Below are 24115 nucleotides of genomic sequence, written 5' to 3'. Positions count from 1 at the left end.
CTCAGGGCACAAGGAGCTGCGGGCGAACTTTCCCAGAAACGGCCGGTTGAGGGGACCCGTTTCCTTTGTGGTCTCGAAGACGCACCCACCAGATATGCTCTCGAGACAGAACAGGCTGCGAGCTGCTCCCCGGAGCGGCGAGGCGTCCCCCGCCCTGCGACCTGAATTTGGCCAAACTCAAACTCTTGCACTGTTGTCCGCGAGAGGGTGAGGGCCCTAGGAGTCCCCAGGGCCCCTGGGAGTCCCCAGGTCCCCTCGCCCTCTGGGCACCCCTTTCGCGCCCTAGCACAGAGCCAGCCCAGCCGACCGGCCTCGGGCAAAGGCTGCACAGTGGTTCCCACGGGCGCGCGCCGACAGCCGCTGGCGGCGGGGAAAGGGACAGCCGCGCCGCGCGGGGAGGAGAGGCTGCTCTCGGGCGCGGGGTGCTCGTCCCACTTGCGGTCGGCGTGTCCGTGAAATAATGAGTGTCCGACGGACGAGATGTCTAACTTGGCGAAATAAAGAGAAACGAATAAGGAATATCCAGGACTCTGTCCAAAGGCAGGGCCCCTTCTCATCAGGGGCAGCCTTGTCACCACCGTGTGAACTTAATCCACTCTCCCTAAGTTGCAGAGACACAAGTCACTTTCAAACTTTCAGTTAAATCCCCAACTTCCAAACGGGCTCGCCCGAGGTACGGCGCTGTGCACCGGGGTCACCGAGGTCTCGGTCGGGGCCCGGCGCCCCGGGCGCACCCTGATCAGACGGTCACTGCTACCGTCTGTGCCCCCGGGAGGTAAGGAGACGCCGAGGGAGCCGCCGCCCAGGCCTCGGGGCCCTGTTCCAAGGCCCCGCCAGCCTGAATCTCCGAGAGCTTCGCGGGTCCAAGGCGCCCAGAGGGAAAAACGTCTCGTTCGGCTTCCCCACGCGCAGTGGCCGGCAGCGGGGCGGGCGGCGCACCTCGCGACAGGCGTTGCCAGGTCGCCGAGCCCCGGGGCAGCGGAGCGGCGGGGAGGGGGCGGCGTGGAGGGGCGGGCGGCGAGGCGCACACGCGGCACCGGGGGGCGCCCTTCCCGGCTCGCCCCGCCCAGCCGGAGCCGCCCGCCCTGCGCCCGGCCGAGCGCCGCCAGACGCCGCCACGCCCTGGCCCCGCGGGGAGCGCTCCGCCAGCCCTGCCGACTGGCCCCCCCCGGGAGGAGGAGGAGAGAGCAGGGCTGCGCCTCCGGCGGCGGGACAGTCTCGGGAGCAGCGCGAGCCACCGCGCCACCGCGCCGAGCCTGGGACAATGGGGCCGCGGCGGCTGCTGCTCGTGGCCGCGGGGCTGAGTCTGTGCGGCCCCCTGCTGTCGGCCCGCACCCGGGGCCGCAGGCCAGGTGAGAGGGCCCCGGTTGGGCTTCGCGCCCTGCCTGCCTCCGGCCCCGCCGCCGGGGGCCCCTGGGATGGGGCGGCGGGAGCAGGAGGGACGCCGCGGGGGGAACTGAACGGGTATAGGTTGCGCCTTCCCCTCGAGGCGGGGCCCTGACCGCACCCTCTGCCTCAGTTTCCTCCAGGAGACAAACAGGCTTTTGGGCTGCGATCCGAGCCTCCCCGGTCGTAGCCAGGTGGGCGTGCACGTCCCGCCCGCCGCCTTCGCGGGCTCGGCCGAGGCCCCTCTGCGCCGGTTTCGGGGGATGCAGCCGGCCAGCCCGGGGCTGCGGGATCCGGAGGGGCAGGGGGCCGGTTTTCCAGGGGAAGCCTGCGTTCCTCGCTGCATTTGTTGCCACTGTGTGGCCTCTTTCTCCCAGGACCACCCCAAAAAGAAGGGGTCTCACGTTGCTCCACCGATCAACGTCCTGGTCTTTTCTATACGAAGTGGAGAACCGCTCCCCGCTGGAGTTTAGTTTTGTTGGAACTGTTTTTCTTGCACATTTTCCAGGCGAGGAGAGTGTGTAGAGAAAAGCTCAGTCCTTTGGCGCGTTTAGTGGAAAATCAGTGCCAGCAGCCCCGGCACGGGCCTTGGGCGCGGGAGTGGCTCGTGGTGCAGGACGGAGGGTGACAGCAGGCCAGCCACGGCGGTTGTTGGCAGGTTTCGTTTGCTCGTGGTCTAGAACCCCGTCTTCCTACTGAGCTGAGGAAGGAGCCCCCTCCCCAGACCCCGGCTCCCGCAGACACTATCGGATCCCAGCATTTCAGCTTCTGGTCTGGGCCAGGAGGTAGCTCCGCCGGAGTCCATTTACCCGTAATAGTGTACTTGCAAGTCTCTGGCTGCTTGACAAAATAAATGTATTTTCCAACATCTCCCCCCTTAAAAAGCAGGGCAGAGAAGTTGTTTTTAGCCTGTAAAGTTAGAAAGTGAGAAAAAATGTTTTAGTTTCTTGGTAACGATAGTACTTTATAAGCTTCTAGCCACCTTTTTTCTTGCAGAAACAGGTTCTGGCCGGTTATCTTATTATCTGTGAACGACTGTGTACTACATATTGTTTTCACACTGGGAATGGTGTAGATGCATCAAGATTAGGAGGTGATAAAGACACCATTTTCTCTGCTCTCTGTCCTTGCTCAGGGTGAGTTTTGAGGTGATGCTTTTGGGAAAACCGAGAGCCCCAGATAGGGGCCCGACGTTCTGCAGCCGCTAGCCAGCCTGCCCGGGGATAACAGGAGCATTGTCTCTCGGGCTCTGTGGGGAAACATGGAGTCTAGAACAGGTGTTCACCCCCCAGATGTTTGTTGAGACATTCGTGAATTCATTAACCAGTTTACATTCCTGTGTCCAGGCCATTTCAGTGTGATGAGTTGCCTTCATCGAAGAGGGCCAGTGGGGGCCGCCCAGTGGCACAGCTGTTGAATGCACACCTTCCCCTTTGGCGGTCCGGGGTTCACAAGTTCTCATCCCAGGTGTGGACATGGCACCGCTTGGCAAGCCATGCTGTGTCCCACATATAAAGTAAAGGAAGATGGGCACGGATGTTAGCTCAGGGCCAGTCTTTCTCAGCAAAAAGAGGAGGATTGGCGACAGATGTTAGCTCAGGGCTAATCTTCCTCAAAAAAAAAAAGAAAAGATGGCCAGTGACCAAGAGGTGATGTTTATAAATTTTCTAAGAATCTGGAAGATGAAAGGGTTCAAGAATAGCTGATGGTGACATGGCAGAGGGGACTGGGCGGGAGATTCCACGTGCTGCCCTCCTGCCCACAGGCTCAAGCCCGGAGCCTCAGTGTGGAATGAGGTGCCCTTCCCCTTGCAGGATGGGTCCCCAGCCTCTGTCCAGCCTCCCTTATTACAGATGCTCGCCCATTACATACCCTATCCCCCTACCTGTTCTTCACCCAGCCCTGCTCTCTACTTCCTCCCCCAGGGAGATATGCTTTCTCTGGCTCCTGTCCCCCTGCTACTCCCTCTGGCCTCAATGCCCTCCCCAACCCCCACATGTTCACGTTTAATTAAAAACAGCTACCTTCTATCAAGAACCTACTACAGTCAACACCTTGCTTAGGTACATTACATTTCCCACCTTATTTATTCCTCGTAACACCCCTTTCAGTAGGTGTCATCCCCATTCTACAGGTCGGGAAACTGAGACCCCGGATGGTTAAGTCACAGGTCTAGTTAGACGTGGACCTGGGATTTGACCACAGGCCCGTCTTTCCTACGAGCACACTTGCTCCACCACCACTGTGGGGAGGAAGCCACCAGGTCCCCCAGCCCCTCTTACAGTAGAGAGGCAACCCAGCACCCATGGAGGCAAAGTCTGTCCCCCCCCACCCCAAGGCCCGGGCTGCACGAGGAGGACCTGTGAACAAGGATGCCTGGATGCTCGACGTCTCCTGCCTCCTGCTGTTTACTTTCGAAAACAGACCAGTAAGGCAGGCCATAAATAGTTCCCTGTCTTGAATATGCTAATGAATTGGCCGTTTCTGAGAGACCGTGGTCTTAAGCCCAAACAAAAGGCACCAAACCAGACAGTGATTCTACTTGAGGCCGACCAGAATCCTCGGAAAGTCAGATTCCTTACGAACCAGCAAGTAATTTTCTACTCCAGTATCTGCCTAATTTCTCTCTCCCTCCCTTCTTCCTTCTCTCGCTCCTTCTCTCATTCGTTCATTCATTCATTCATTCATTCCTTGGTGACTTTGGCTCTATTTTTATAGGACGTATCAAGCCAGTAGGTTCATTCCTAATCTATCCGCTCTTCCTGTGTGTGAGAACGCTTTTTGAGGCATTCTCCACCTTTCTCAGGAATATTCTTTTGTGCTCTCTGCTGGTCACCTCTCCGCCCCTCCCCCCGTCGCTCTCATTCAGCGTTTCTCAGCCCTTTATGTCTGAGCGGGTCAGTGTGTTGTGAATCCCGAGCTGCAGCTCCCCAGCCGCTCTGAATGTGCTCCTCTTCCAGTGCTTCTGGCCCCCCTCTTCCCTGTGCCCTTTCTGCCCCTCCTCCTGCCCCAGTCAGTCCACCTTTGTCCTTGTCACCCTCGTGAGCTGGAACTCAGTGGAGCCCTGAGCTGGAGTTCTGCCGAGACAGTGAAGTCTCCGGGACCCTGGGTTCCTAATCTCCCCGCTGTCCTCATTTTGGACACACGTCCCTCTTTTCCCCTGAAACTCTTCTTTCTTTCTCTCTTTCTTTTTCTTTCTTCCTCCCTCTCGCCCTTCCTTCCTTCCTCCCTCCCTCCCTCCCTTCCTTGCCATAGCATAAAATGAACCATTTTAAAGTCTGGAATTTGGTGGTATTTGGTACTTTTACAGTGTTGTACAACCACCACTTCTGTCTAATTCCAAAACCTTTTCATGGCCCCAAAAGGACACTGTGCCCATCCCGCACTGAGCCCCCGCGTGTCCCTGTGGGCTGGCCTCTTCCCCGTGTTTCCTGTGCTTGGAACCGTACGGTGTGTGGCCTTTGTGTCTGGGGAACCCCCTTGACTAGTTTTCCTGAGCGCCTGATCCCACGGAAACGCCCTGGAAGAGTCTTTAGGAACCGCAGCCCTGGTTTATTTCTGACTATGATGCTAGTGTGAGGACTCCGCGATCCAGCATTCAGAATTTCCTGTCTCCTGGAATTTCCTCTGTCTCCTGTTTTGTGGTTTCTTTCCTTCTGCCTTTTGCCCTCTCTTGCTCACGCTAAGACCCTCAGAGAAGCAGCTAGCTCTACAGGCCGACATTGTTGTTCTGGACGTGAGCTGCCACGTCCCGCAAATACAGGCTCCCCTGTTGACCTCTGACCTCGGGATGGTACTGGGAGAAGCCCCCTGACATTCCGCCTCTTTTTCTTCCAGACCAGACCATCCAGGGAAGTTCTGCCAGTTAAAGGGCCATTATAGGCCTTTAGATTTTCTTTGCTTGCTTTCAAAAGAACCTGCCTTTTGAAATAACAGGAATAATCTGTAATTTGCACTTGAAAACAAATTTATTTACCTTTAAGTAAGGGCATTATATAATCTATGTGTCTTCTATGTGTCTTCTATGTGCTGTGATGAAGGAGAAGTCAGGTTTATAGTATTGTGGAAGAGTGTTTTTCTTTTTTGCTCACCAACAGTAAGAACTGTAAGAAATACACTTTACATTATGACACAGTAGCTGTGTGTGTGCAACAAGCTTGCACGGACAAGTGGTGTGTATGTATGGATAGGAAGCAAAACTTTTACCCAATGATAGTCACCTTTACCACGTGCTATGCTTTCTGATACTTTCTATTCGATTTTTAAAAGCGCTTGTACACGCTGTGAGTTCACTCCATAAGCATTATCAATAACTGCCGTCATTTGAAAGAGCAGCAGCTGCAGCGACTTGCGCTGCCATAGCCCAGTTGACGGCATTTCCAAGAAGAGTTCGATTTCCAGGAAGTGCCATTTAAGATGGTTTCTATTGGCTCTAGAAACTGATTTGTTTGAGTTGAGGTGTACAGTCTGCAGAAGGACTGGGGCGGGGCTGGGGACAGCTGGGTCCCAGGAGGAAGTGGTGACTGTTAACCTCTTTACTGTGCCTTTGTTTTCATCTTAGCTCCCCGTCTTGGAGAGTAGAGAGCAGCATTCCCAGGCAGAGCTGAAGGCGTGTATCTTTTGGTGGGAAGCGGCCCTGCAGGCCGGGGACAGCCTGGGAATCTGAGTAATTCCCAGAGAAGCCTGTTGGTGTCCTAACCCCACGTGCCAGGCCCTGGCCGCCAGGAGGCTCCAGGCAGGGGCCCCTACACTTCCCTCTTGTTGTCTTGTTCCCGCTGTGGCATGGCGGGCACCCACATTGAGATTCTCTGGCTATCTTTACTCCGCTAGCCTCATCCTTCCCACTTCTACCTCGGTTGGCTTCCAGCTGAGTCCCTGCACCAGCATGCGGAGGGAGAGGAGGCGAGGCCGCCTCCAGTACTGGCCACCTTTTCGTAACCCTCCAGTCAGTGTGTGCCTGGTTTTCCCTCTAATTCTGGTTTTTCCACAGCAGAGATTTCTGTTCACTTAATGCCCTTGCCTCTGCCCCCTCTCAAACAATATCTGAAAGACTTGCTTTTCTGTTTTGTCCTTGAATGTCTCTCTGCTACCTCTCTCCTTCCTTTGGGGGCTGGGGTGTTGGCATCTGGTTGGTGTGTGGCCACAGTCAGCGGCACTTCTGAATTCCCCAGCCACAGCTGTGAACATCGTCAACTTGAGGTACCCATTCTCAGGGCCCCGCACTGCCTGCTCTAGTTCAAAGGATGGGCAGATTCATTTGTTTGGTGAAATGCTTAGAGGAAAAGAATAGTACTCTTGTAGGAGTAAGTCATGGATTTCCAGTTTTTTAAAGAGGTTAGTATATTAGTTTAAAGGGTATGAGATTTGGAGCCAGGCAGATGGAGGTTCAAATCCTGGCTCTTCCGCTTGTTAGCTGTGTGGCTTTGGATTAGTTACTTTACCTCTCTGTGCCTCCACATGTTGTCCATAAAATGGGGGTTGTAATGTTCATCTCATAGAAACTTTAGAGTGACATGAGGTAAAACATCCAGCACGTAGTAGGACCTCATGAAATGTTAAGTGTTTTCATACAGCAGTTCCTCCATGTTCCAGAAAGGCCTTTGAAGAGTTGGTATCACATGAATTCTCTAAGTGTGAACCTATGTTCACACAAACGTTCAAGAACTTTTTCTCCTCCGAAACCAAGTCAGAAGAAAATAAAAGCAAAAACCTTTGTCCTTAGTTTCTAGTGGCAAGTAAATATGCATAAATATTTTTTCTTTTTTTCCTTTTATTATGAAAATTTTCAAACATATCCAAAAGTGAACAGTATCATTATCTCCCATATCTTGTTTTATCTGTACCCTCACTTTCCTCCTCCCCTAACTGGACAATTTTAAAGCAAATCCCAGACATTATATTATGTCATCCATAAATGCATCAGTATATATCCTTAGAGATAAGGACTTTTTTTTTTCACATAGCACAATACTGCTATAACACCTAAACAGACGAACAGCAGTGTCCCATATCATGGACTGTTCAGTCCGTGTCCAGATCTCACTGTCTCAGAAATGCCTTCTTACAGCTGATTTATTGGAATCGGGATCAGACAAGGCCCCCCTTGCATTTGGTAGGTATGTCTCTTAAACCTCTTCTAATCTGTCTCTGTTTCCCCTCTTCTCCTTTTTTATGGCCGTTTATTTGTTAAAGAAACTGGGTCTGTTGTCTTACAGACTTCCCTCCGTGCTGGACTGGCCAGCTGCGTCTTTAGGGTTGTTCCACACGCCCAGCTGTCCTCCGTGTTTCCTGTCGTGCGGTCGGGACAGCTGGAGGCTTGCTTGGATTCGGGTTCGGCTGTGTGCAGGACGACATCAGCTGTGGTGCTGTGCGCCCCTGTTACGTCACCTCAAGACTGTCTCTCTTTTTGAGATCTGAGGATTACTCAGTGGATCCAGGTGTTGTCAGCTCGATCCAGCTGTTGTGAAGTTCCCCTTTAACCTTTCACCTAACAGTTTTTGCAACCACTGATGATCATTGAACCAAATCCATTATTTCACTCAAAGCTTCAAAATGATACTTTTCTAAATCTGCTGTTATTCCCAAGTTTATAGCTGGAATTATTTTATAAGGAACTCTCCCTCGTTGACTCTTTCATTTCCCTGAAATATCATTCATATAGAAAAGGCAGGATAAATGCTTGAATCTTGTCTTTATTTACCGGTTTTCAGACTGAGATTTCCTCCAAAGGTGACCAAAAAGGTTTTATTTTCCTTTGAGCATCATTATGAATTCGTGGATCTTAACATTTATGATGTTTCGAGTGTTTCAATTCATTTCCATCATTAGTCTTTTGATGATCAGTTGTCCTCCCTTGGCCAGTGTCCTCCCCTTCTGACTGACAGCAGAGTCTTTCTGAGCTGACCCTCATATTCTTTGAAGATGTTCAAGGCTCATCCTGTGTATTTCCTACCCCAGATCTGGAACCAGCCATTTCTTTGAGGAGGACTGGTTCTTTTCATTGGAAAATGGTGTGTGTTTGCCCTTGAGGCAGTAAAACATTCCAGTAATGCCACTGCATTCCTCTTGATGGGGTTAGTATGTTTCTGTTGTTTTTCCATCATCCTCTTCTTTATTTCTCTTGAGCCTGTAGTGTTGGTTTACTCATGGAGAAGTGCAGGCTGCAACTCTCCTGCTCCGTGTGGGAATGTGGGCAAGGTCCTGGAGCTTCTGCTTCGTTAATTCCAAGGAGTCTGAGCCCCATAGGGCAGAGGTCTGAGTCGTAACTGAGGCTGGAGAGTCCTGGGAGGCTGGCATGGTGCAACTCCCAGGATCGCATGGACCTTGGAAGAGCATCCAGTCACCACTCTGCTTCCAGGCCAGATCTCGTCAAAGTCAGAAAAAGCATTGCCTGACTTACTAATTTTAAAAAATCTCCAGAGTTATAGAGAGTCCATAGTTAAGCTATTGAGCAATATGCTCTATTCAGTAACAGAACCACTCTGGAGCCGTTTAGAAAAAACTAAATGAAGGAAAACTTAGCAAGAAGTCTGAGAACTGACTTTAGCACCTGAGCTGCTTTCTTTGGGAAAACCATAGTTTTCATAGTCATGTGCCAATGGGTATAATGTTTCTGTCCTCCACACCACACTGCCCACGAAGGCCTAGCCGGGCAAGAAATTTTTGAAAACAAATACTTATTGCCAAACTACTAAATACAGGGTAAAGCTAAGGATGGTTTTATTTTCAGAGCAAGTGATAGTACCTAAGAAGCTTCGCTGTGAGTATTCAGTAGCTTTCAAATTGTGTCGTTCCTCTGGGGGGTGTCTTGGTTCACATGTGTGTGAATCCCCTCCATGTAGGACGAAAGTCCTTAATCTGGCCAGCTTTCCCAAACCGGAGGAGCATGGTGTTGTTTTAAGGTTTCGCTAGGTCAACATGTTTAAGGACACTTGTCTTCATGGTGTTAAAAAGGCAGAGCCCATTCATTCTTTTCTTTCAGCTCCCACACGTTCGTTATGACCTTGACAGTGGCCTCGCATCCCACTGGGGTTGTCGGTCCCAGTGTCAGGCCTCCATGTCACTGGGTCAAGAAGCACACAGAGTAAGTGAGATGCATCACAAAGGGGAGAAAGTGATACTTCTGGAAAAGGCTATGAATCTGACATTTCATTTACAGCTCTGAGTACCCGGGTTATGTACTTACAGGCTGTTCATGTACCTCCTCATAAGGGAAAACTAAACATCGCTAAGTAGGAGGGAAAAGGAGCCTAGATTCCATTTTAATTTAAAATAATTGAGAGTGAGTAAATAATTGAGTCTAAAAGCAAGCTACATTGAAGTGAGAGGGGAAGCATAATAATAATTTCTTACCTTGATGAATTTTTTTAAAGTTTTCAAAGTGAACACGTGTCCTGTTTCACATGGGACGCTGCTAGCTGCCAGATTTGCAGGCCACACAGGTGTTGGAATCCCATTTTAATGATTCTGAGCCTGCGTTCACGGGGGTTAAGTGACTCCTGGCAGAGCCAAGATAAGAATGCAGATCTGTGATTAAAAGCCAATTTAAGGGGCACTGTACTGGAGATTCAGAAACTGGTGGGAACAGTTTCTTACCCGGTCGTTTATTCTCAGTAATTCCCATGATCGATTTGAACCATTCCCCATGGGGGAGGGGTACAAGGAGGAAAACGACGAAAGCAGGTTAATTGAAGACAGATCAAGCTCCATCAACAAGAGGAACAATCTAGACATATATGTGTTCTCAGAGGCTTGTCCCTGGAGACATTTATCCTCTCCCTGTGACAAATCTGGCCACCCCTTCGCCCTAGGGGACCCACTCATGACCTTGCTGCGGTCCTTTGGCCTCAGCCTTTCACTGTGAGGCCCTGTTCTGCCGTCTCAGTCGGTACCGCTCTAGCTTTGCTGTTCATTTTGGAAATAAATGCCAACTTCTTGTGCTTCATTTTCTAGTTCTACAATTTCCATTGGTTGGTTTCTTTGCTGATTTTTTTTTTCATCCATTTCAATGAAATATTTTCCTTTCCTTCATTGAGTATAGTTGCTGTAACACATCCTTTAAAATCCTTATCCCCTAATTCCAACATCTGGGTCATCTTGGGATTGGTTTCCATTGATTTTTTTTTTTTCTTGAGACTGAGTCACACTTTCCTGATGATTCTTTTTATAGTAAATGATTTTGGATTATATCCTGGACGTTGTCACTGATTAAAAAAACTCAGGATTTTGTTTTATTTCTCCAAAGAATGGTGGTGTTTTTGCTTCAGCAGGCAGTTAATTTGGTTGGGCTCGAACTGCAAACTCTCCCTCTTGAGCCGAGAGCTCAAATGCTGCTTCCGCTTCGGCTCCTTTATCTTGAGCAGCGCTGCTTAGCGTCCTCCCTACGCATGCCATGCGGGTTCAAGAGTCAGCCAGGGCCTGGGGCAGAGCTCCCAGGGGACTGTAGGGCCCCCTCTCTCTGACTTTTTCCTTTTTAGGATTATCTCCTCACTTGCCAATGACCATGGTTGCCCTGAACTCTGTCCTGTGGTTCTTCAGGCCAGAAAGACTGTGGATTTTCTATCTGAGTTTTAACCATCCTTTGTGGCACTGACTTGGGCCTTCTCTCAAGCTAAAAGCCACTGAAAACAAGAAACTCACCAGGTGCCATCCTTTCTTTCCAGATTCATCCCTCCCCTCCCCAACACCACCTTGTGAACCTAAATGCCCTCGGGTCATTGATTTAGGGAAGGAAGGGGGTCCAGAGTTTGTCATTTTTATCTAAGGGATGGTTGAGTCTGGTAGGACCTTACAGAGCCACGCCAGAAAAGAACTCTCTGTTTTATTGCATTTATGCTTCTCTGTATAAGTTTTTGTTTGCAGGAGTGTTCCACTACTGAGAAATGAAACCAAAAGTTTGAAAATCCACTGTACTTATCCAATTTCCAGCCAGTTTTTGAATTCTCTAGCATCACTTCTGAGTGGCCTGCGTGTCTAACCTTCACTGTGAACACTCCCAGGGTGGAGACCTGGCCCCTTTTCCTCTGTGGTTTCTCTCCATACCCTTCAGCTTCCCAAGGCGCAACAGAGGCTCTTTGTCCAAGCCTCCTCAATGGCAGAATTTTGGCAAACCTCCTTGGAAGGAAAAGCTGGTTGAATTCCAGTGGCTAAGTGTTGCGTTCCTTTGATGAACATTTCAAACGGGTGTTTGTACTGGAAGAGGGTGGTAAAGGGAGAAAGTCTGCAACTGAGCCTTTGCTTTGACTTCTGGTTGATACTCAAAAGAGCTGGTTGGCGTGGCGCCAGCCTCGGTGCACGCAGCACTCTGCAACTGAGCTGAGAAGGCCATCAGCCTAGATCATCTGCTGCTCCACTGACCTGCAGAGAAAGGAGACAGGAAGATGACTGAGGTGGTAGGGCCTTGTGGGTGTATTAGAATATAAGCCGAGCGATGGTGGTTTAGACCCAAATACAGTGAGAGATTTGGGACATTCTGCTGTGTAAACTGACTAAAGATAGTAGAAGAAAACTACTGTCACATTGGTCATGGTTGTGGAAAGGGGAGCCCTCGGCCCCACTCTGAATTTGCCACTAGCTCCATCGCTTGAAGAAGTCCCCTCAACGTTCTCTGGATTTTTCTGTTGGCGGGGATGGGTTCTCGGGGGGACTGCAAACTAAATGGAGAAATGTCCACACGAAGGCAGGTGGAGGAAAGAGAAGTCCTGTCTATAGCCTGGGAGGGGCTTGTTTCTATAGACGGTGGCTAGGAGAGAGAAGAAATCTCTGCTTTTTTCCTTCGTGTCAGGTACTCAGCCTTTCCCAACGTCTGCAGGCTGGGTCTCTGCGAGTGTGTCGTTGGCCTCTATCTCTCTGAGGAGCAGGGTTTTAAAGGTTTGCTTGTGTCAGAACGTTGCACGCGGTTTTCAATTAGCCAGTCCCCTGCTAAGGTCGGAACCCGTTCACGCGCCACCTGCGCTCTGCCCCCCACCCCGCTCTCCTAGTAAGAGAACAAAATCAGAAGTACCAGGTACTCTCTGCCGGTCTCTTTTGCCTTTTTAATTCATTCTCTTTTTTTAAATTTTATTTTTCAGGGTCAAAAGCAACAAATGATACTGTGGATCCCCGGTCGTTTATTCTCAGTAATTCCCACGATCAATTTGAACCATTCCCCATGGGGGAGGGGTACGAGGAGGAGAACAAAAGCATGTTAACTGAAGACACATCAAGCTCCATCAACAGGAGCAGTCCGCTTCGAAAGCCGCCTGGGGAGCCCATCTCCAAAGAGGCCTCAGGGTATCTGACCAGCACCTGGTTGACTCTCTTCATCCCCTCTGTCTACACGGGTGTGTTCGTGATAAGCCTGCCTCTCAACATCATGGCCATTGTGTTGTTCATCTTGAAAATGAAGATCAAGAAGCCTGCCATGGTGTACATGTTACACCTGGCCATGGCAGACGTGTTCTTTGTGTCTGTGCTCCCCTTTAAGATCAGCTATTACTTTTCCGGAAGTGATTGGAAATTTGGGTCTGAAATGTGTCGCTTCGTCACTGCGGCATTTTACTGTAACATGTATGCCTCCATCATGCTCATGACAGTCATAAGCATTGACCGGTTTCTGGCTGTGGTGTACCCTATCCGGTCCCTCTCCTGGCGCACGCTGGGGAGGGCGTCCTTCACGTGCCTGGCCATCTGGGCTCTGGCCATCGCGGGGGTGGTGCCTCTTCTCCTCCAGGAGCAGACCACCCGGGTGCCGGGGCTCAACATAACCACTTGTCATGACGTGCTCAACAAGACGCTGCTGGAAGGTTACTATGCCTATTACTTCTCAGCCTTCTCTGCCGTCTTCTTTTTTGTGCCGTTGATCATTTCCACAGTCTGTTACGTGTCTATCATTCGATGTCTTAGCTCTTCCGCAGTTGCCAACCAGAGCAAGAAGTCCCGGGCTTTGTTCTTATCGGCTGCTGTTTTCTGCATCTTCATCGTTTGCTTCGGACCCACAAACGTCCTCCTGATTCTGCACTATTCGTTCCTGTTTCCGATTTCCACGACAGAGGCTGCCTACTTTGCTTACCTCCTCTGTGTCTGTGTCAGCAGCATAAGCTGTTGCATTGACCCCTTGATCTACTATTACGCTTCCTCCGAGTGCCAGCGGCACCTCTACAGCATCTTCTGCTGCAAAGAAAGTCCCGACCCCAGCAGTTCTAACAGCAGCGGTCAGCTCATGGCGAGTAAAATGGATACGTGCTCTAGTAACCTGAGCAACAGCATATACAAAAAGCTGTTAGCTTAGGAAAAGGGACTGCCAGTGAGTTAAAAAGAAATGGTTAAAAAAAAACCTACATAACCTGAGGATTCTACTAGTCCTTGCCAAAACAGTATTTACTTCACCGTCAAAAACAGGAAATGTATGATTTGCATGCCTCCTTCTTAGGAGAGCCATTAAGCATATTTATTTGTTCATTACAGAAAAAGATAACGGGAATAGAAAACGACGTTGTTCCCAGGGAGTGTTGCCAATGCTGCAGTAGTAACTGGATGTCACTTTTTGATGTATGTACATTCATGTACATACACCCACTTGTGTCACCTGCAGTGCAGTATAGATGAGGCACTTTGAACCCCTCCTTTTTTTTCCCCCCAGAGATTATGGAAATAAACTCTGATTCTCTGATTTCATAGGCAAAGTTTAGGTTGGTGCAGTTCAGGCCTCAACACCTGGAGCTGTCCATCAGTAGTGAGCGATTCTCTAGTTTGGACTTACCCAGCTTTTGCAAATAAGTGTATCTTGAAATTGTTCAGCAGCAATGTTTAAGTTATTGAGGGATAAGACAGTATTTGTGTGTAGAAAAAGTTCTACTGTTTTTCATTCTAAACATATCAAAGTTTGAATTCCTTAAATTGCGAAAACAGATGATATGGGTAGCATTTTGGATGTTTTACATGCTGTATACGTAGACCAAGAAGGAGCATAGGTTCTACCAGTGATGTTAGGCCGGGCTTCACAATTCCCTGCCCCGGGATGGAGGCCTCGCCGCAGTAGACGCAGGGCGGGGCCGCTGCAGACAGGCGTGGCCAGAAGCCCGTTGGCTGAGCCGCCGGAGAGCAGAGGCGCTGGACCCCTGTGTTTGCTCTCTCCTCCTAGGGTTCTCTCAGGGGCAGGCTCTGAGCTGATCCCATTTGGGAGGAACCGGCGAAGCAGGCCGCACTGTCCCTGGACAGAATGAATATAAAAGACCTCTCTGTGGATTTCGAGAACAGAAAAAGAAGGCGCATGCCCTTCTAGCGGTACCCTGCCAGGACCACTCTCGGATGGAAACACCCGTGAGCCAGCGTCAGCACCCAGGTGTGCTCTGGGCGTAGAGAGCTGAGTAAGACTGAGACCGGCCCTCAAGAAGAACAGCGTAGACGACACGTAGAGTGTGACGTGTGTAATAAATGTGTCATTACATAAAGAAGTGTTTTTAGCCAGTTGTCACCAAGCAAGTCTCACCCAAGCAGGGCCTGTCCTTTGAAGAACTTTGAACATTTACGTTACTGCTTCCTGTGGTTATAACTTGAGCAGAAAACATAATGGAATACAGGAAGCGCATTTTTTAAAGTCAGTCCTTCAGTTTACAGGAATTGGACACTATTTATAAGTGTTTTCAAGAAATTACTCAAATCAGGTCTTTTTAAAAGAATCAGTTATGTCAGTCTGATTAGAAATGACAGAAGAAAACAAAACTGACTTTGTAATCTAGGAAACTTATCCTGTATTTTCCACTCACTTGTATTAAGAGTTAATGAGGGGCCTGCCTGGTGGTGCAGCAGTAAAGTTCACGCATTCCTTTTTGGCAGCCTGGGATTCGCAGGTTCGGATCCCAGGTACGGACCTGTGCACTGCTTGGCAAGCCATGCTGTGGCGGGTGTCCCACATATAAAGTAGAGGAAGATGGGCACAGATGTTAGCTCAGGGCCAGTCTTCCTCAGCAAAAAGAGGAGGATTGGCAGCAGATGTTAGTTCAGGGCTAATCTTCCTCAAAAAAAAATGTCAATGAGCTAATTTAATGCCATGATGAGTAACAAGTACAGAAAACCCTCATGGATTTGACAAAATAATTTGACGATTAGGTTGAAGTGTATCTTTTTTCCTTATGACAAAATGTTGGCATTTTAAACAAACAAGAAAAGTGGAAAGTTGCAAGGCAAATGCTTACCTATTTAAAAGCAAATTTCCAAATGCCACAGAATAATTTACAGAATAGTATGTATTATAAGTAGAAGCTAGCATTGATTTTTATTAATTTAGTTATTCTATTCATTTTCTCCAACTGAGTGGAGATTTAGTCATTGTTCATTCAGTCTGTATGTATTAAAATACCTCTGACTTAATATGACTATCGTTAGCATATCATCAGTCTGTACTTATAAAATATTATGTCACTGTTTTTATGTTCTCTTTTTTTAAAAAATGTATGTAACCTGTATTAATAAACATGAACATTTGCTCGGTATCTGGAATAAATTTTGACTGTGTCTTTTGGGCCCTGGCCACAAGGCCCGTCTCAGGGTTTAGCTGAAGAGTGTTTAATGAAGAGGTGATTTGCAGAGGTGTGGCCTGGCCTGAGGTAACCAGCAGGGGAGGGTAAGGCCCCCATGGACTAGCAATTAGGGGAATCTGTCACACCCCAGCCCAAGGCGTAGAAGAGGGAACACCCCAACCTTCCCATGCCCTTTGCACGCCCCCAACGTCTTGCTGGGGCCTCCCATTGCTCCTGAGCTTGACCCCAGCCCAGAGGTCAGGGGAGCCTGGGGGATGTGGCCCATAAAGGTGAGCTTCTTGGGGCCTGGAGAGTGGATCTGGACGAAGAACAAATGGAGGAGAAAAAAAAACACAATTTCTACCAAAGGCATTGAGTGATTAGCTTTCTGTGTCTTTTTTTTTAATCCCTTCTTAGGGAAATTTGAAGTTACGTCACGGAGAATATGTTCGCATTCCTGGGTTGTAGGCACCGTGGGGAGAGTCTGCAGTTCCTTCCTAGTGAAGAGAGGACAAACTAAATGTCCGAGCCACAAGGATGTGTGGCAACTTGAAGGAGGGCTGCCCTCCAGGGATGGGCGGAGGGCAAGAAGCAGAATTAAAAGCGAAATGGGCCGGCCCGGTGACCGAGTTCTCGTGCTCCACTTCAGCAGCCCAGGGTTTCACCGGTTCGGGTCCTGGGCGAGGACATGGCACTGCTTGTCAGGCCACATTGAGGAGGCGTCCCACATGCCACAACTAGAAGGACCACAACTAAAATATACAACTATGTACCAGAGGGCTTTGGGGAGAAAAAGCAGGAAAAAAAAAGAAGATTGGCAACAGTTGTTAGCTCAGGTGCCAATCTTTAAAAAAAAAAAAAACACCCGAATCTTCTTAACACAAAAAAGTTTGTTTTTTCCACCTAGTCAAAAATAGGATTTTTAAGGAAATGGAATACTTGGCTGTTGAATATGCACACGGAAAATTTTAGGTTATGCTTCTGAATTTAAGAAATTTTTAAAAATGTCCTGTCCTTCAGGAAGTCTTGAGCTCTGGGAGCAAGTGGAAAAAGTTAAGCAGCGTTCGTGACCAAGCGTTCTATGCTTCTGAGGCCTAGACCTGCCATCAGTAGCTTATCTTCTCCCAGGTGCCATCGTGAAAACCCAGGGGAGACACAGTCACCAACAGCAGTTTCCCGGCAGGATTGGCACCAATGTGTGGCTGTTCCTTTCAATTGATAGACCAAATGTGCAGGGAGAGGACTTGACCACAGGGTAAAGTGAGCTGTTCCATGACGGGGGTGCCGTTAAGCTGTAATCGAATCAGAAAGGAGAAATGCTCCCATGTGGTGATTCTCGGGGTCCCCAAGACCCTCAGGAGACATACGAGGTCAAAACGATCTTTAAACACTAGGACATTATTAACCCTTTTTTTGGTCTGATTCTCTCCCAAGTTTTCCAGAGGCTCCATGACAGACAATGTAGAAGCTGCTATGAAAATCTGACTTCTGTTTAGCCAGCCATTAAAGAGATCTGCAAAAATAAAAGGGAACTCTCCTCATTAAATCATTGTTTTGGGGGGAAAAAATCTATTTTTGTGAAAAATTTACGTCATTTATGTTAACATGTAATGAGTTTATTATTTTTAGGTGAAAGAGATATTTTTGAAAGCTCTCCATTTTTGTGCCTAATATGGTAAATCTTGGTAGATAATAATCAGTGGTTTGCTGCCAAACCTGATTTCCAGAAAATGAAAAATGGCCCTGATTTATAGCATTTGCCAGTTTCCCTGGTGTAAATACTGCCTCTGTTGCCAATTTCAAGCTTCCAATGGTTTAACAGTTGGCTTGGAAAATTCCTCAATGTAGGGGCTGGCCCCATGGCCAAGTGGTTACATTCACGCGCTCCGCTTTGGTCCCCCAGGGTTTCGCTGGTTCAGATCCTGGGCGTGGACATGGTACCACTCATCGAGCCATACTGAGGCGGCATTCCACATGCCGCAACTGGAAGGACCCACAACTGAAAAATACACAGCTATGTACCAGGGGGGCTTTGGGGAGAAAAAGGAAAAATAAAATCTTTAAAAAAGAAAAAAAAGAAATTCCTGAACGTTGAGTTCTCGTGAGCTAGTACAAGCTGACCCCAGCGCCCTACTGGATGCAACCTGCATCAACGAAAACTCCTTGGGGTCCTCAAGAATTTTTAAGTGTATTAAGGTGTCCTGAGCCAAAAGTGTTTGAGAACCCTGCTCTTATGCAAGATCTTCCAACTTTATCGCCTTGAAGAAGACGCAGAAATTGGTCATAATTATAAAGCACAAAGGGTGACAGTCGGCTCACAGCTGCGGGCCAACGCATTGGGTTTCTGGCAGCCCCACAGCGGAGGAGTCAGCATCTTGGGGCATTAGAAACAGATTCAGGGGTCCGGTGTGGCCTAGAGTTTGCAAAGTTCTGAGTGAGGCCTGATTTCCAGCCTCACTCACTGCTGTGACCCACCTATGGTGACATCACTCCAAAGTGAGCATCAAGCCCCATGCTTCTCGTCCTGGGGGCTGTTGACAGATGCTGGTCTTTTGGAAACAGAAAACCAGAGGTCCAATTCAGCAGCATCTCGGACTTCAGATAACACAGTATGTTGCTGTCCAGCTGGCTGTGTGTTCGTCACTTCAGGAAATGACTCATGGGCACTACGGAGATTAGCTTTGAAAGCTGCATTGAGAACAGCCTGAAGATGTGGGATGGCGGCAGGGCAGGCCTGGCTGTTTTGCCTATTTTAATAAGCACAAAACTGGGCCATTTTCACGTGCTGTTGTGTGACCCATCCGGGGGAGTGAGAACATGACCGAGGGTAGGCTTGCCAATACTGTTCACATGCATTTAAGGGCAAGCCCTCCATTGCTTGGTTTGTTTGTTGTTTTGTTTCTCATCCCAAGATACCTAGTTGCTCTTGAAACTAGCCCACAAAATGTCGAAAAAATTCTTTCCTTTTGAAATGTATCCCTGTCCTCCAGGAGCTTGGGTGGTTTTTGTAAATCCGATTTGATCCTGATATGTAACAGTTAAGAAGCACGGAATTTGAAGACCTCAGAGTTCAGAGAGTTTTATCGACTCTGCCTTGTTAGAAGGAAGTTTTAGAAACTTTAGGTCAGTTCTCATCTCCGGCTGCACAAAGAATAGCTGGAGAGCTTGTAAACGATTCCAGTGTCCAAAGCCTGCTCTAGACGAACATGAATCAGAATCCTGAGGGTGGGGCCAGGATGTCTATATTGTTTTCAAACTCCCTCGGAGATTCTAATGTGTAAACCAGAGTCGATACCACTCTTTAAGACAGTGCTTCTCCAGTTTAACATGCATTCGGATTATCAGGGGATCTTGTCCAACTGCAGGCAGACACAGTAGGTCTGGAGTGGGGTCTGCATGTCTTAAGTTCCCAGGTGATGTTGACATTGTCCGTCCTTGGATGACACTTCGAGTAGCAGGGCCCTAAGACATGGCCCTAAGGCAAGCTTTGGCCAGGTTGGAGGTCCGCACACTCAGAAAATTCAATTCTCACATCCTTAAAATCATTTTCTGGGGCAATTTTTTAAACTGCAATTTTCAGTGTAGCAGTAGCAGAGATGCTTAATCAAAATTTGTTTTAGATGGTATCCATCTTCCTGTGTATTTTCTCCCCTCTTGAGTTCTTTTCTAGGGGGAAAGATAGCTTAAAAGGTTCTAATCTCATACATAAAACCATTTCACAGCAGGCTAGGGATTTACAGCCGTGACTCCCGACCCTCCTTTGTAAAGATACCGCCCAGCAGATAGCAGCAGCGCCTGGCAGATGTGCAGAGAGCAGATGTGGATACATTGCTTGTCTCTGGATCTGGCTGAAAAGTAGTGACCTCAGGGACATGCTGGGGCTGCTAGTCAGCATCAGGAGCTTGTCTTCAATGAGTAGCTTTGGAAACCCTCTGGCAAATGAGTCAGCCCAGGGCTCATCCCGAGGGATCCAGGACTCCACTGTGCCAGGGAGAAGAAGATTTAGGAAGCTAGCTCTGGGAAGAGGGATTTGCAGCACGTTCAATAAACCTGAGGTAAATGCTTCATTATACAAGCCTTCTTACAAGTTGATGGAAAAACTACTAAATGGTGAAAAAGGAACTATAACTTGTATGGAAAAAATGTTGTATCTCAGCAATAAGGAAATAGCTGCAATTAAAACAAGATAGCAGTGGCTCCTCTCTAAGCTGCGGTGACTTCCTTCCAGGATGGCTACAAACAGCTCCCTAAGGAAGGAGGGAAATAGAAATAGCAGCAAGGGTGAGAGAAGGCTGCTGGACATGCTTTAGGAAAGCAATTTGACAAAATGTCATCACCCTTAAAATGTTCACACCCCTGGACCCAGTTGTGACTTCAGGGAGTCTATCCTCAAGAAATAATCATAAATAACAAAAAAGCAATAGACTTCTAGTTTTTAATAGCATCCCTATTTGCATATTAGTAAAAGACTGGGGCCCCTCTCGATGCTCAACCCTACGGGACTGCTTCTCCAAAGACTTTTACACCCACTTAAAATGATGTACATTAAATGTCTGGAATGGTGCTGAAAAGTACTTATAATATTTAATTTCTTAAAAGCAAGATGCAATGATGTATGTGTGGTATGAAACCAGCAATATGGGAGGAAAAAACTGATCCATGTGGGATCTATTAGCAAAGACTGCTGGGAAATATACCAAAACTTTCAAACTTATGCTGGGAGAGTAGGGCTGCTTTTCCCTTCTTCGTATTTCCTGCCACTTTCCTGAGTGTGTACTACTTCTCTAACAAAAAAGCAATCCACATTAAAACAAAACAAAAGTCAAATAATCAGACAAACAGAAAACAGAAAACAAACAAACCCCGTTTCCACATTCTTTGTTCTCTTCCCCAGGTGCGAAGGCGCACGGTGCGGCGTCGACTATGATTTTTGAATGGGCACCTTGAGCATCTCCTAGCCACAGTTAGTATTTCATGCTTCAATACGCTATTCAAGGAGGGGATACAAGTGTGAGAAAATTCTATGATTCTACACCCACATTTGACATCTTCAAGAGTCTTTCAAAATTATCTTGCGGAACCCTGGGTTCTCCAAAACTTGAAAACATAAAAATGTCTTTAATTAGCCAGACTCTGGTGTCAGAAATGTCTCTATTTGTTCCCAACAGCCACCAGAATGGTCAGCACAGCATTTTGTCAACATACATAATCAGAGCTGGACTTTTTCCTCTGATGGACTTTATGCTTCTGCCAAAAGTGCTGCCTATTAATTTTCCCCTGGAATTCAACTTTCCTCATCAAGCAGCACATGTTATTTGCTCAAAACAAAACAAAACCTTTATTTTAACATTTCATTGCATAATTACATTAGCACCTCTTAAAATTAATTTATATGTGTAACTCACATATTATTATCTAGTATTTGAACAAGCTGATTCATTCTTCTATAAGGTCCTTTAAAAACATACTGGAAATTTATTTCATTAACTTACTTCTGCCTTTCTTGAGCCATGTTATTGAGTCCTAGATTTCACTTACTCCTTTTTTTCACAGTTATCGAGTTAAGTGATCTGCTTGGTGAGAATGAATCAGGCATCCAGAGGCTCATGATTTCTGTTCGATGAAGGCAGTACGAGAACTTGACAGAACCATGCAATAGAGACTGCACTGAGTGTTTCTCAAAACGGAGTCCACGAAAATTATTTGAGCTGCTTGTTATCCCACACCTACAGTCAGAATCTCTGTGATGGGACCTGGACCATCTATGTTTTTCAAGAGGCAGGAATGATTCTTATGCACACCAGACCTTGAGAACCGCAGAACTAGTGTTTACAAGAAATCTCTGATCTAGTTCATTTTGTGGGCAGCAAGCAGAAAACCACAATTTATCTGTTAAAATGCTAAAAGTTTTCAGAATCATTCTATAGATTATCATGTCTATCTGAAAAGTTATTAGAGTATTAAGATTCTCTTGACATTTCCCCCTAGATATTGGCCATAATTATCTGACTATATCCATTGAAAAATTTACCATACAAATAATTGTCTCTGTCATTCACTTTGCCTTGTATGTAGAGAAAAGGGGACCTTTTCCTCCAGAGATACAACTCAATGCTCTGCATTCATGTAGGATTTTTAATGTGTTTTTTTGCATATGTCACACACACATGGTTAAAATTTCAAAAGAACAAAAGGATATACAGTGAAAATGCCCCCTCACACCCCTGGCATCTCCTCAGAGACAACCGCTTTAACAGCTGGTTGAGCACGGTGTTGGATGTGTCTAAAACCAATCTGGAAACTCATCACTTTTAGGGAGCAAAAGGAGAGTACACAATCGGCCATTTTACTTTTAAATTATATCTTTGAGTTTTAAAAACTCCTGTCAACATAGAGATATCAGTCAGGTATTGCTGCATAACAAACCACAGAAAACCACAGAGGCATAAAATGATAAGCATTTATTGCTCATGCTCTGGGGTATTCAGTTAGCTAGTTCTGCTGGCATATCCAGGAACCCATTAGCTGATTTAGGAAGACCTTGACTGGGATAAGTGGAGTGACTTAGTTGTGCCCCACAGGCCCCTCATCTGCCAGAGTGCTAATTCCAGCATAGTCTCACGGCAGTGGCAGAGGAGCAAGAGAGAAGAGGACAGATGTGGGACATCTTGAGGTCTAGGATGGGAACTGGCACATCCTTCCCACAGTCACATGCTGTTGGTCAAAGCGAGACACAAGGCCATCCCAGATTCAAGGGGATGGAGAAATTGACACTGACCACCTCTTCAGTGAAAAGAATGTCAAAGTCACATGGCAAAGACATGGCTACAAGGAGTGATGAAGAACTGAGGCCATCACGGAAACCTGCTGTACATAATGTCTGCACTTATTCTGATAACAACCCTTAAAGAAGTGGCTTAGCATCTAAGGATTGTACTTTCATAACAACATGGCCATGATTTCTGAAGACCTTTCAGTTGTTTAAACATTTTTTAATGTCAACAGGATTATAAAAACATCTCATGGGCTTGGGTCCTAGGCTCAGCTCAGTCACACACACCTCACCACTGGTACATGGGAAAAGAGGAGGACCGACCCTGGGGAATATTTGAGGAAACATGAAATGTAATGTTTCAAGTCCCACCAAAGGAGAGTGGCATTTTAATGGAAGATTTGCTATAAATATCTGACTTCCTCCGACAGTGGTTCTGAGGTACCAAAAGGCCGCTTGGGGAAAAGCAGTGTGATCAAATATGGTTTCACTCTTCTGTGTCAACATGTTTTTTGAGACTATTTTTAATGTTTCGGTACTGATTCAAATCTTTGGGTTTTTAAAACCAGAATAGTCATGCTCACAAAGCACCCTTAAGAACGGTTTATGAAACAAATGTCAGGGGTGATACTGCTTTCTGCTTTCCATTTAGCTTAATTTCAATTGCTATTTTGCTTATTTTAATAAATAAACTTTGTTTCTTAAGATAACACTGCCTCAGATGCTATCAGTAGCCTCATCCAGTTGCAAAAAAAGTAATCTTTTAACTAGAATTTTCAAATACTTTAACATGGCTCTGGAATACTCTAGACATTTAACATTTCCTGACCCAACCACATTTAATCTACCGTTTGGTATGCAGTAACTAGAAGAATGGCGCATTCCTCTCCGATCAAAGGTGAGAGAGAGACTTGTGACGCTTAGTGACCAGATCACAGTTCACTGAGTCTAGACGCGCACTTAACAGGTTGAAATATGTTTTATAGGTTTGGAGACAGAATTTGGGTGTATCCTAACACTGGATAGAACAGGTATTTCCTTCATAAGTTGTTGCCTGCTGACGTCAGACTGGGGGTGCCAGCAACCTCTATGCTCTGAGACACGGGCCAACTTTACACAGCTTTATCTGTGCAATGTTTCCTTCTGAACCTTCCCTTCAGATTTGCCACTGGTGCCCATAGTCAGAGCGAGGACCCATGACTGGTGGCCCTCTGAACTCAGCCAGAGAAAGTGAGAGAGATTTTCAGGTGGAAGGATGGCCTAACAAGGATGTGAGGCAACTGCCACTCTCCTCCGCTGCTGGCAGCACATGTACATAAAACGGCACAACCTCTCTGGGAAAAAATGGGCAGTTTCTCCTAAAGGGAAACATACGCCTCCCTTATGACCTTGCAATTCTATTCCCAGGTAATTGCTCAAGAAAAGTGAAAACATATTCCACACAAAGACATGTACAAGA

General features: G+C 47.4%; 1 protein-coding gene across 3 annotated transcripts; it reads left to right on the top strand.

The window, feature by feature from the left end:
* Positions 1 to 1020: 1020 nt before the first annotated feature.
* F2R (coagulation factor II thrombin receptor) lies at positions 1021 to 15274 on the top strand. 3 transcript variants are annotated; one of them, XM_046667241.1, is made up of 3 exons: positions 1021 to 1352; positions 7602 to 7823; positions 12456 to 15274. In XM_046667241.1, exon 3 carries the CDS (start codon positions 12536 to 12538, stop codon positions 13652 to 13654), a length of 1119 nt encoding a protein of 372 aa, XP_046523197.1. In that variant the 5' UTR covers positions 1021 to 1352; positions 7602 to 7823; positions 12456 to 12535; the 3' UTR covers positions 13655 to 15274. The 3 variants fall into 3 exon arrangements, with proteins under 3 accessions (XP_046523197.1, XP_046523196.1, XP_046523198.1); XM_046667240.1 differs by lacking the exon at positions 7602 to 7823 and having other exon boundaries at positions 1023 to 1352; XM_046667242.1 differs by lacking the exons at positions 1021 to 1352; positions 7602 to 7823 and adding an exon at positions 3940 to 3978.
* Positions 15275 to 24115: the final 8841 nt, after the last annotated feature.

The sequence above is a fragment of the Equus quagga genome, chromosome 7, assembly GCF_021613505.1.
Source record: "Equus quagga isolate Etosha38 chromosome 7, UCLA_HA_Equagga_1.0, whole genome shotgun sequence".
Taxonomy (NCBI): domain Eukaryota; kingdom Metazoa; phylum Chordata; class Mammalia; order Perissodactyla; family Equidae; genus Equus; species Equus quagga.
The sequence above is the reverse complement of the archived record's forward strand: the minus strand, read 5'-3'. Positions and strand labels throughout refer to the sequence as shown.

Bases quoted from the DNA above. Each gene is read 5' to 3' on its own strand.
- F2R (XM_046667240.1), top strand. From the start codon at position 1,265: ATGGGGCCGCGGCGGCTGCTGCTCGTGGCCGCGGGGCTGAGTCTGTGC. The intron at 1,353-12,455 runs GTGAGAGGGCCC...TTTATTTTTCAG, and splicing joins CACCCGGGGCCGCAGGCCAG to GGTCAAAAGCAACAAATGAT.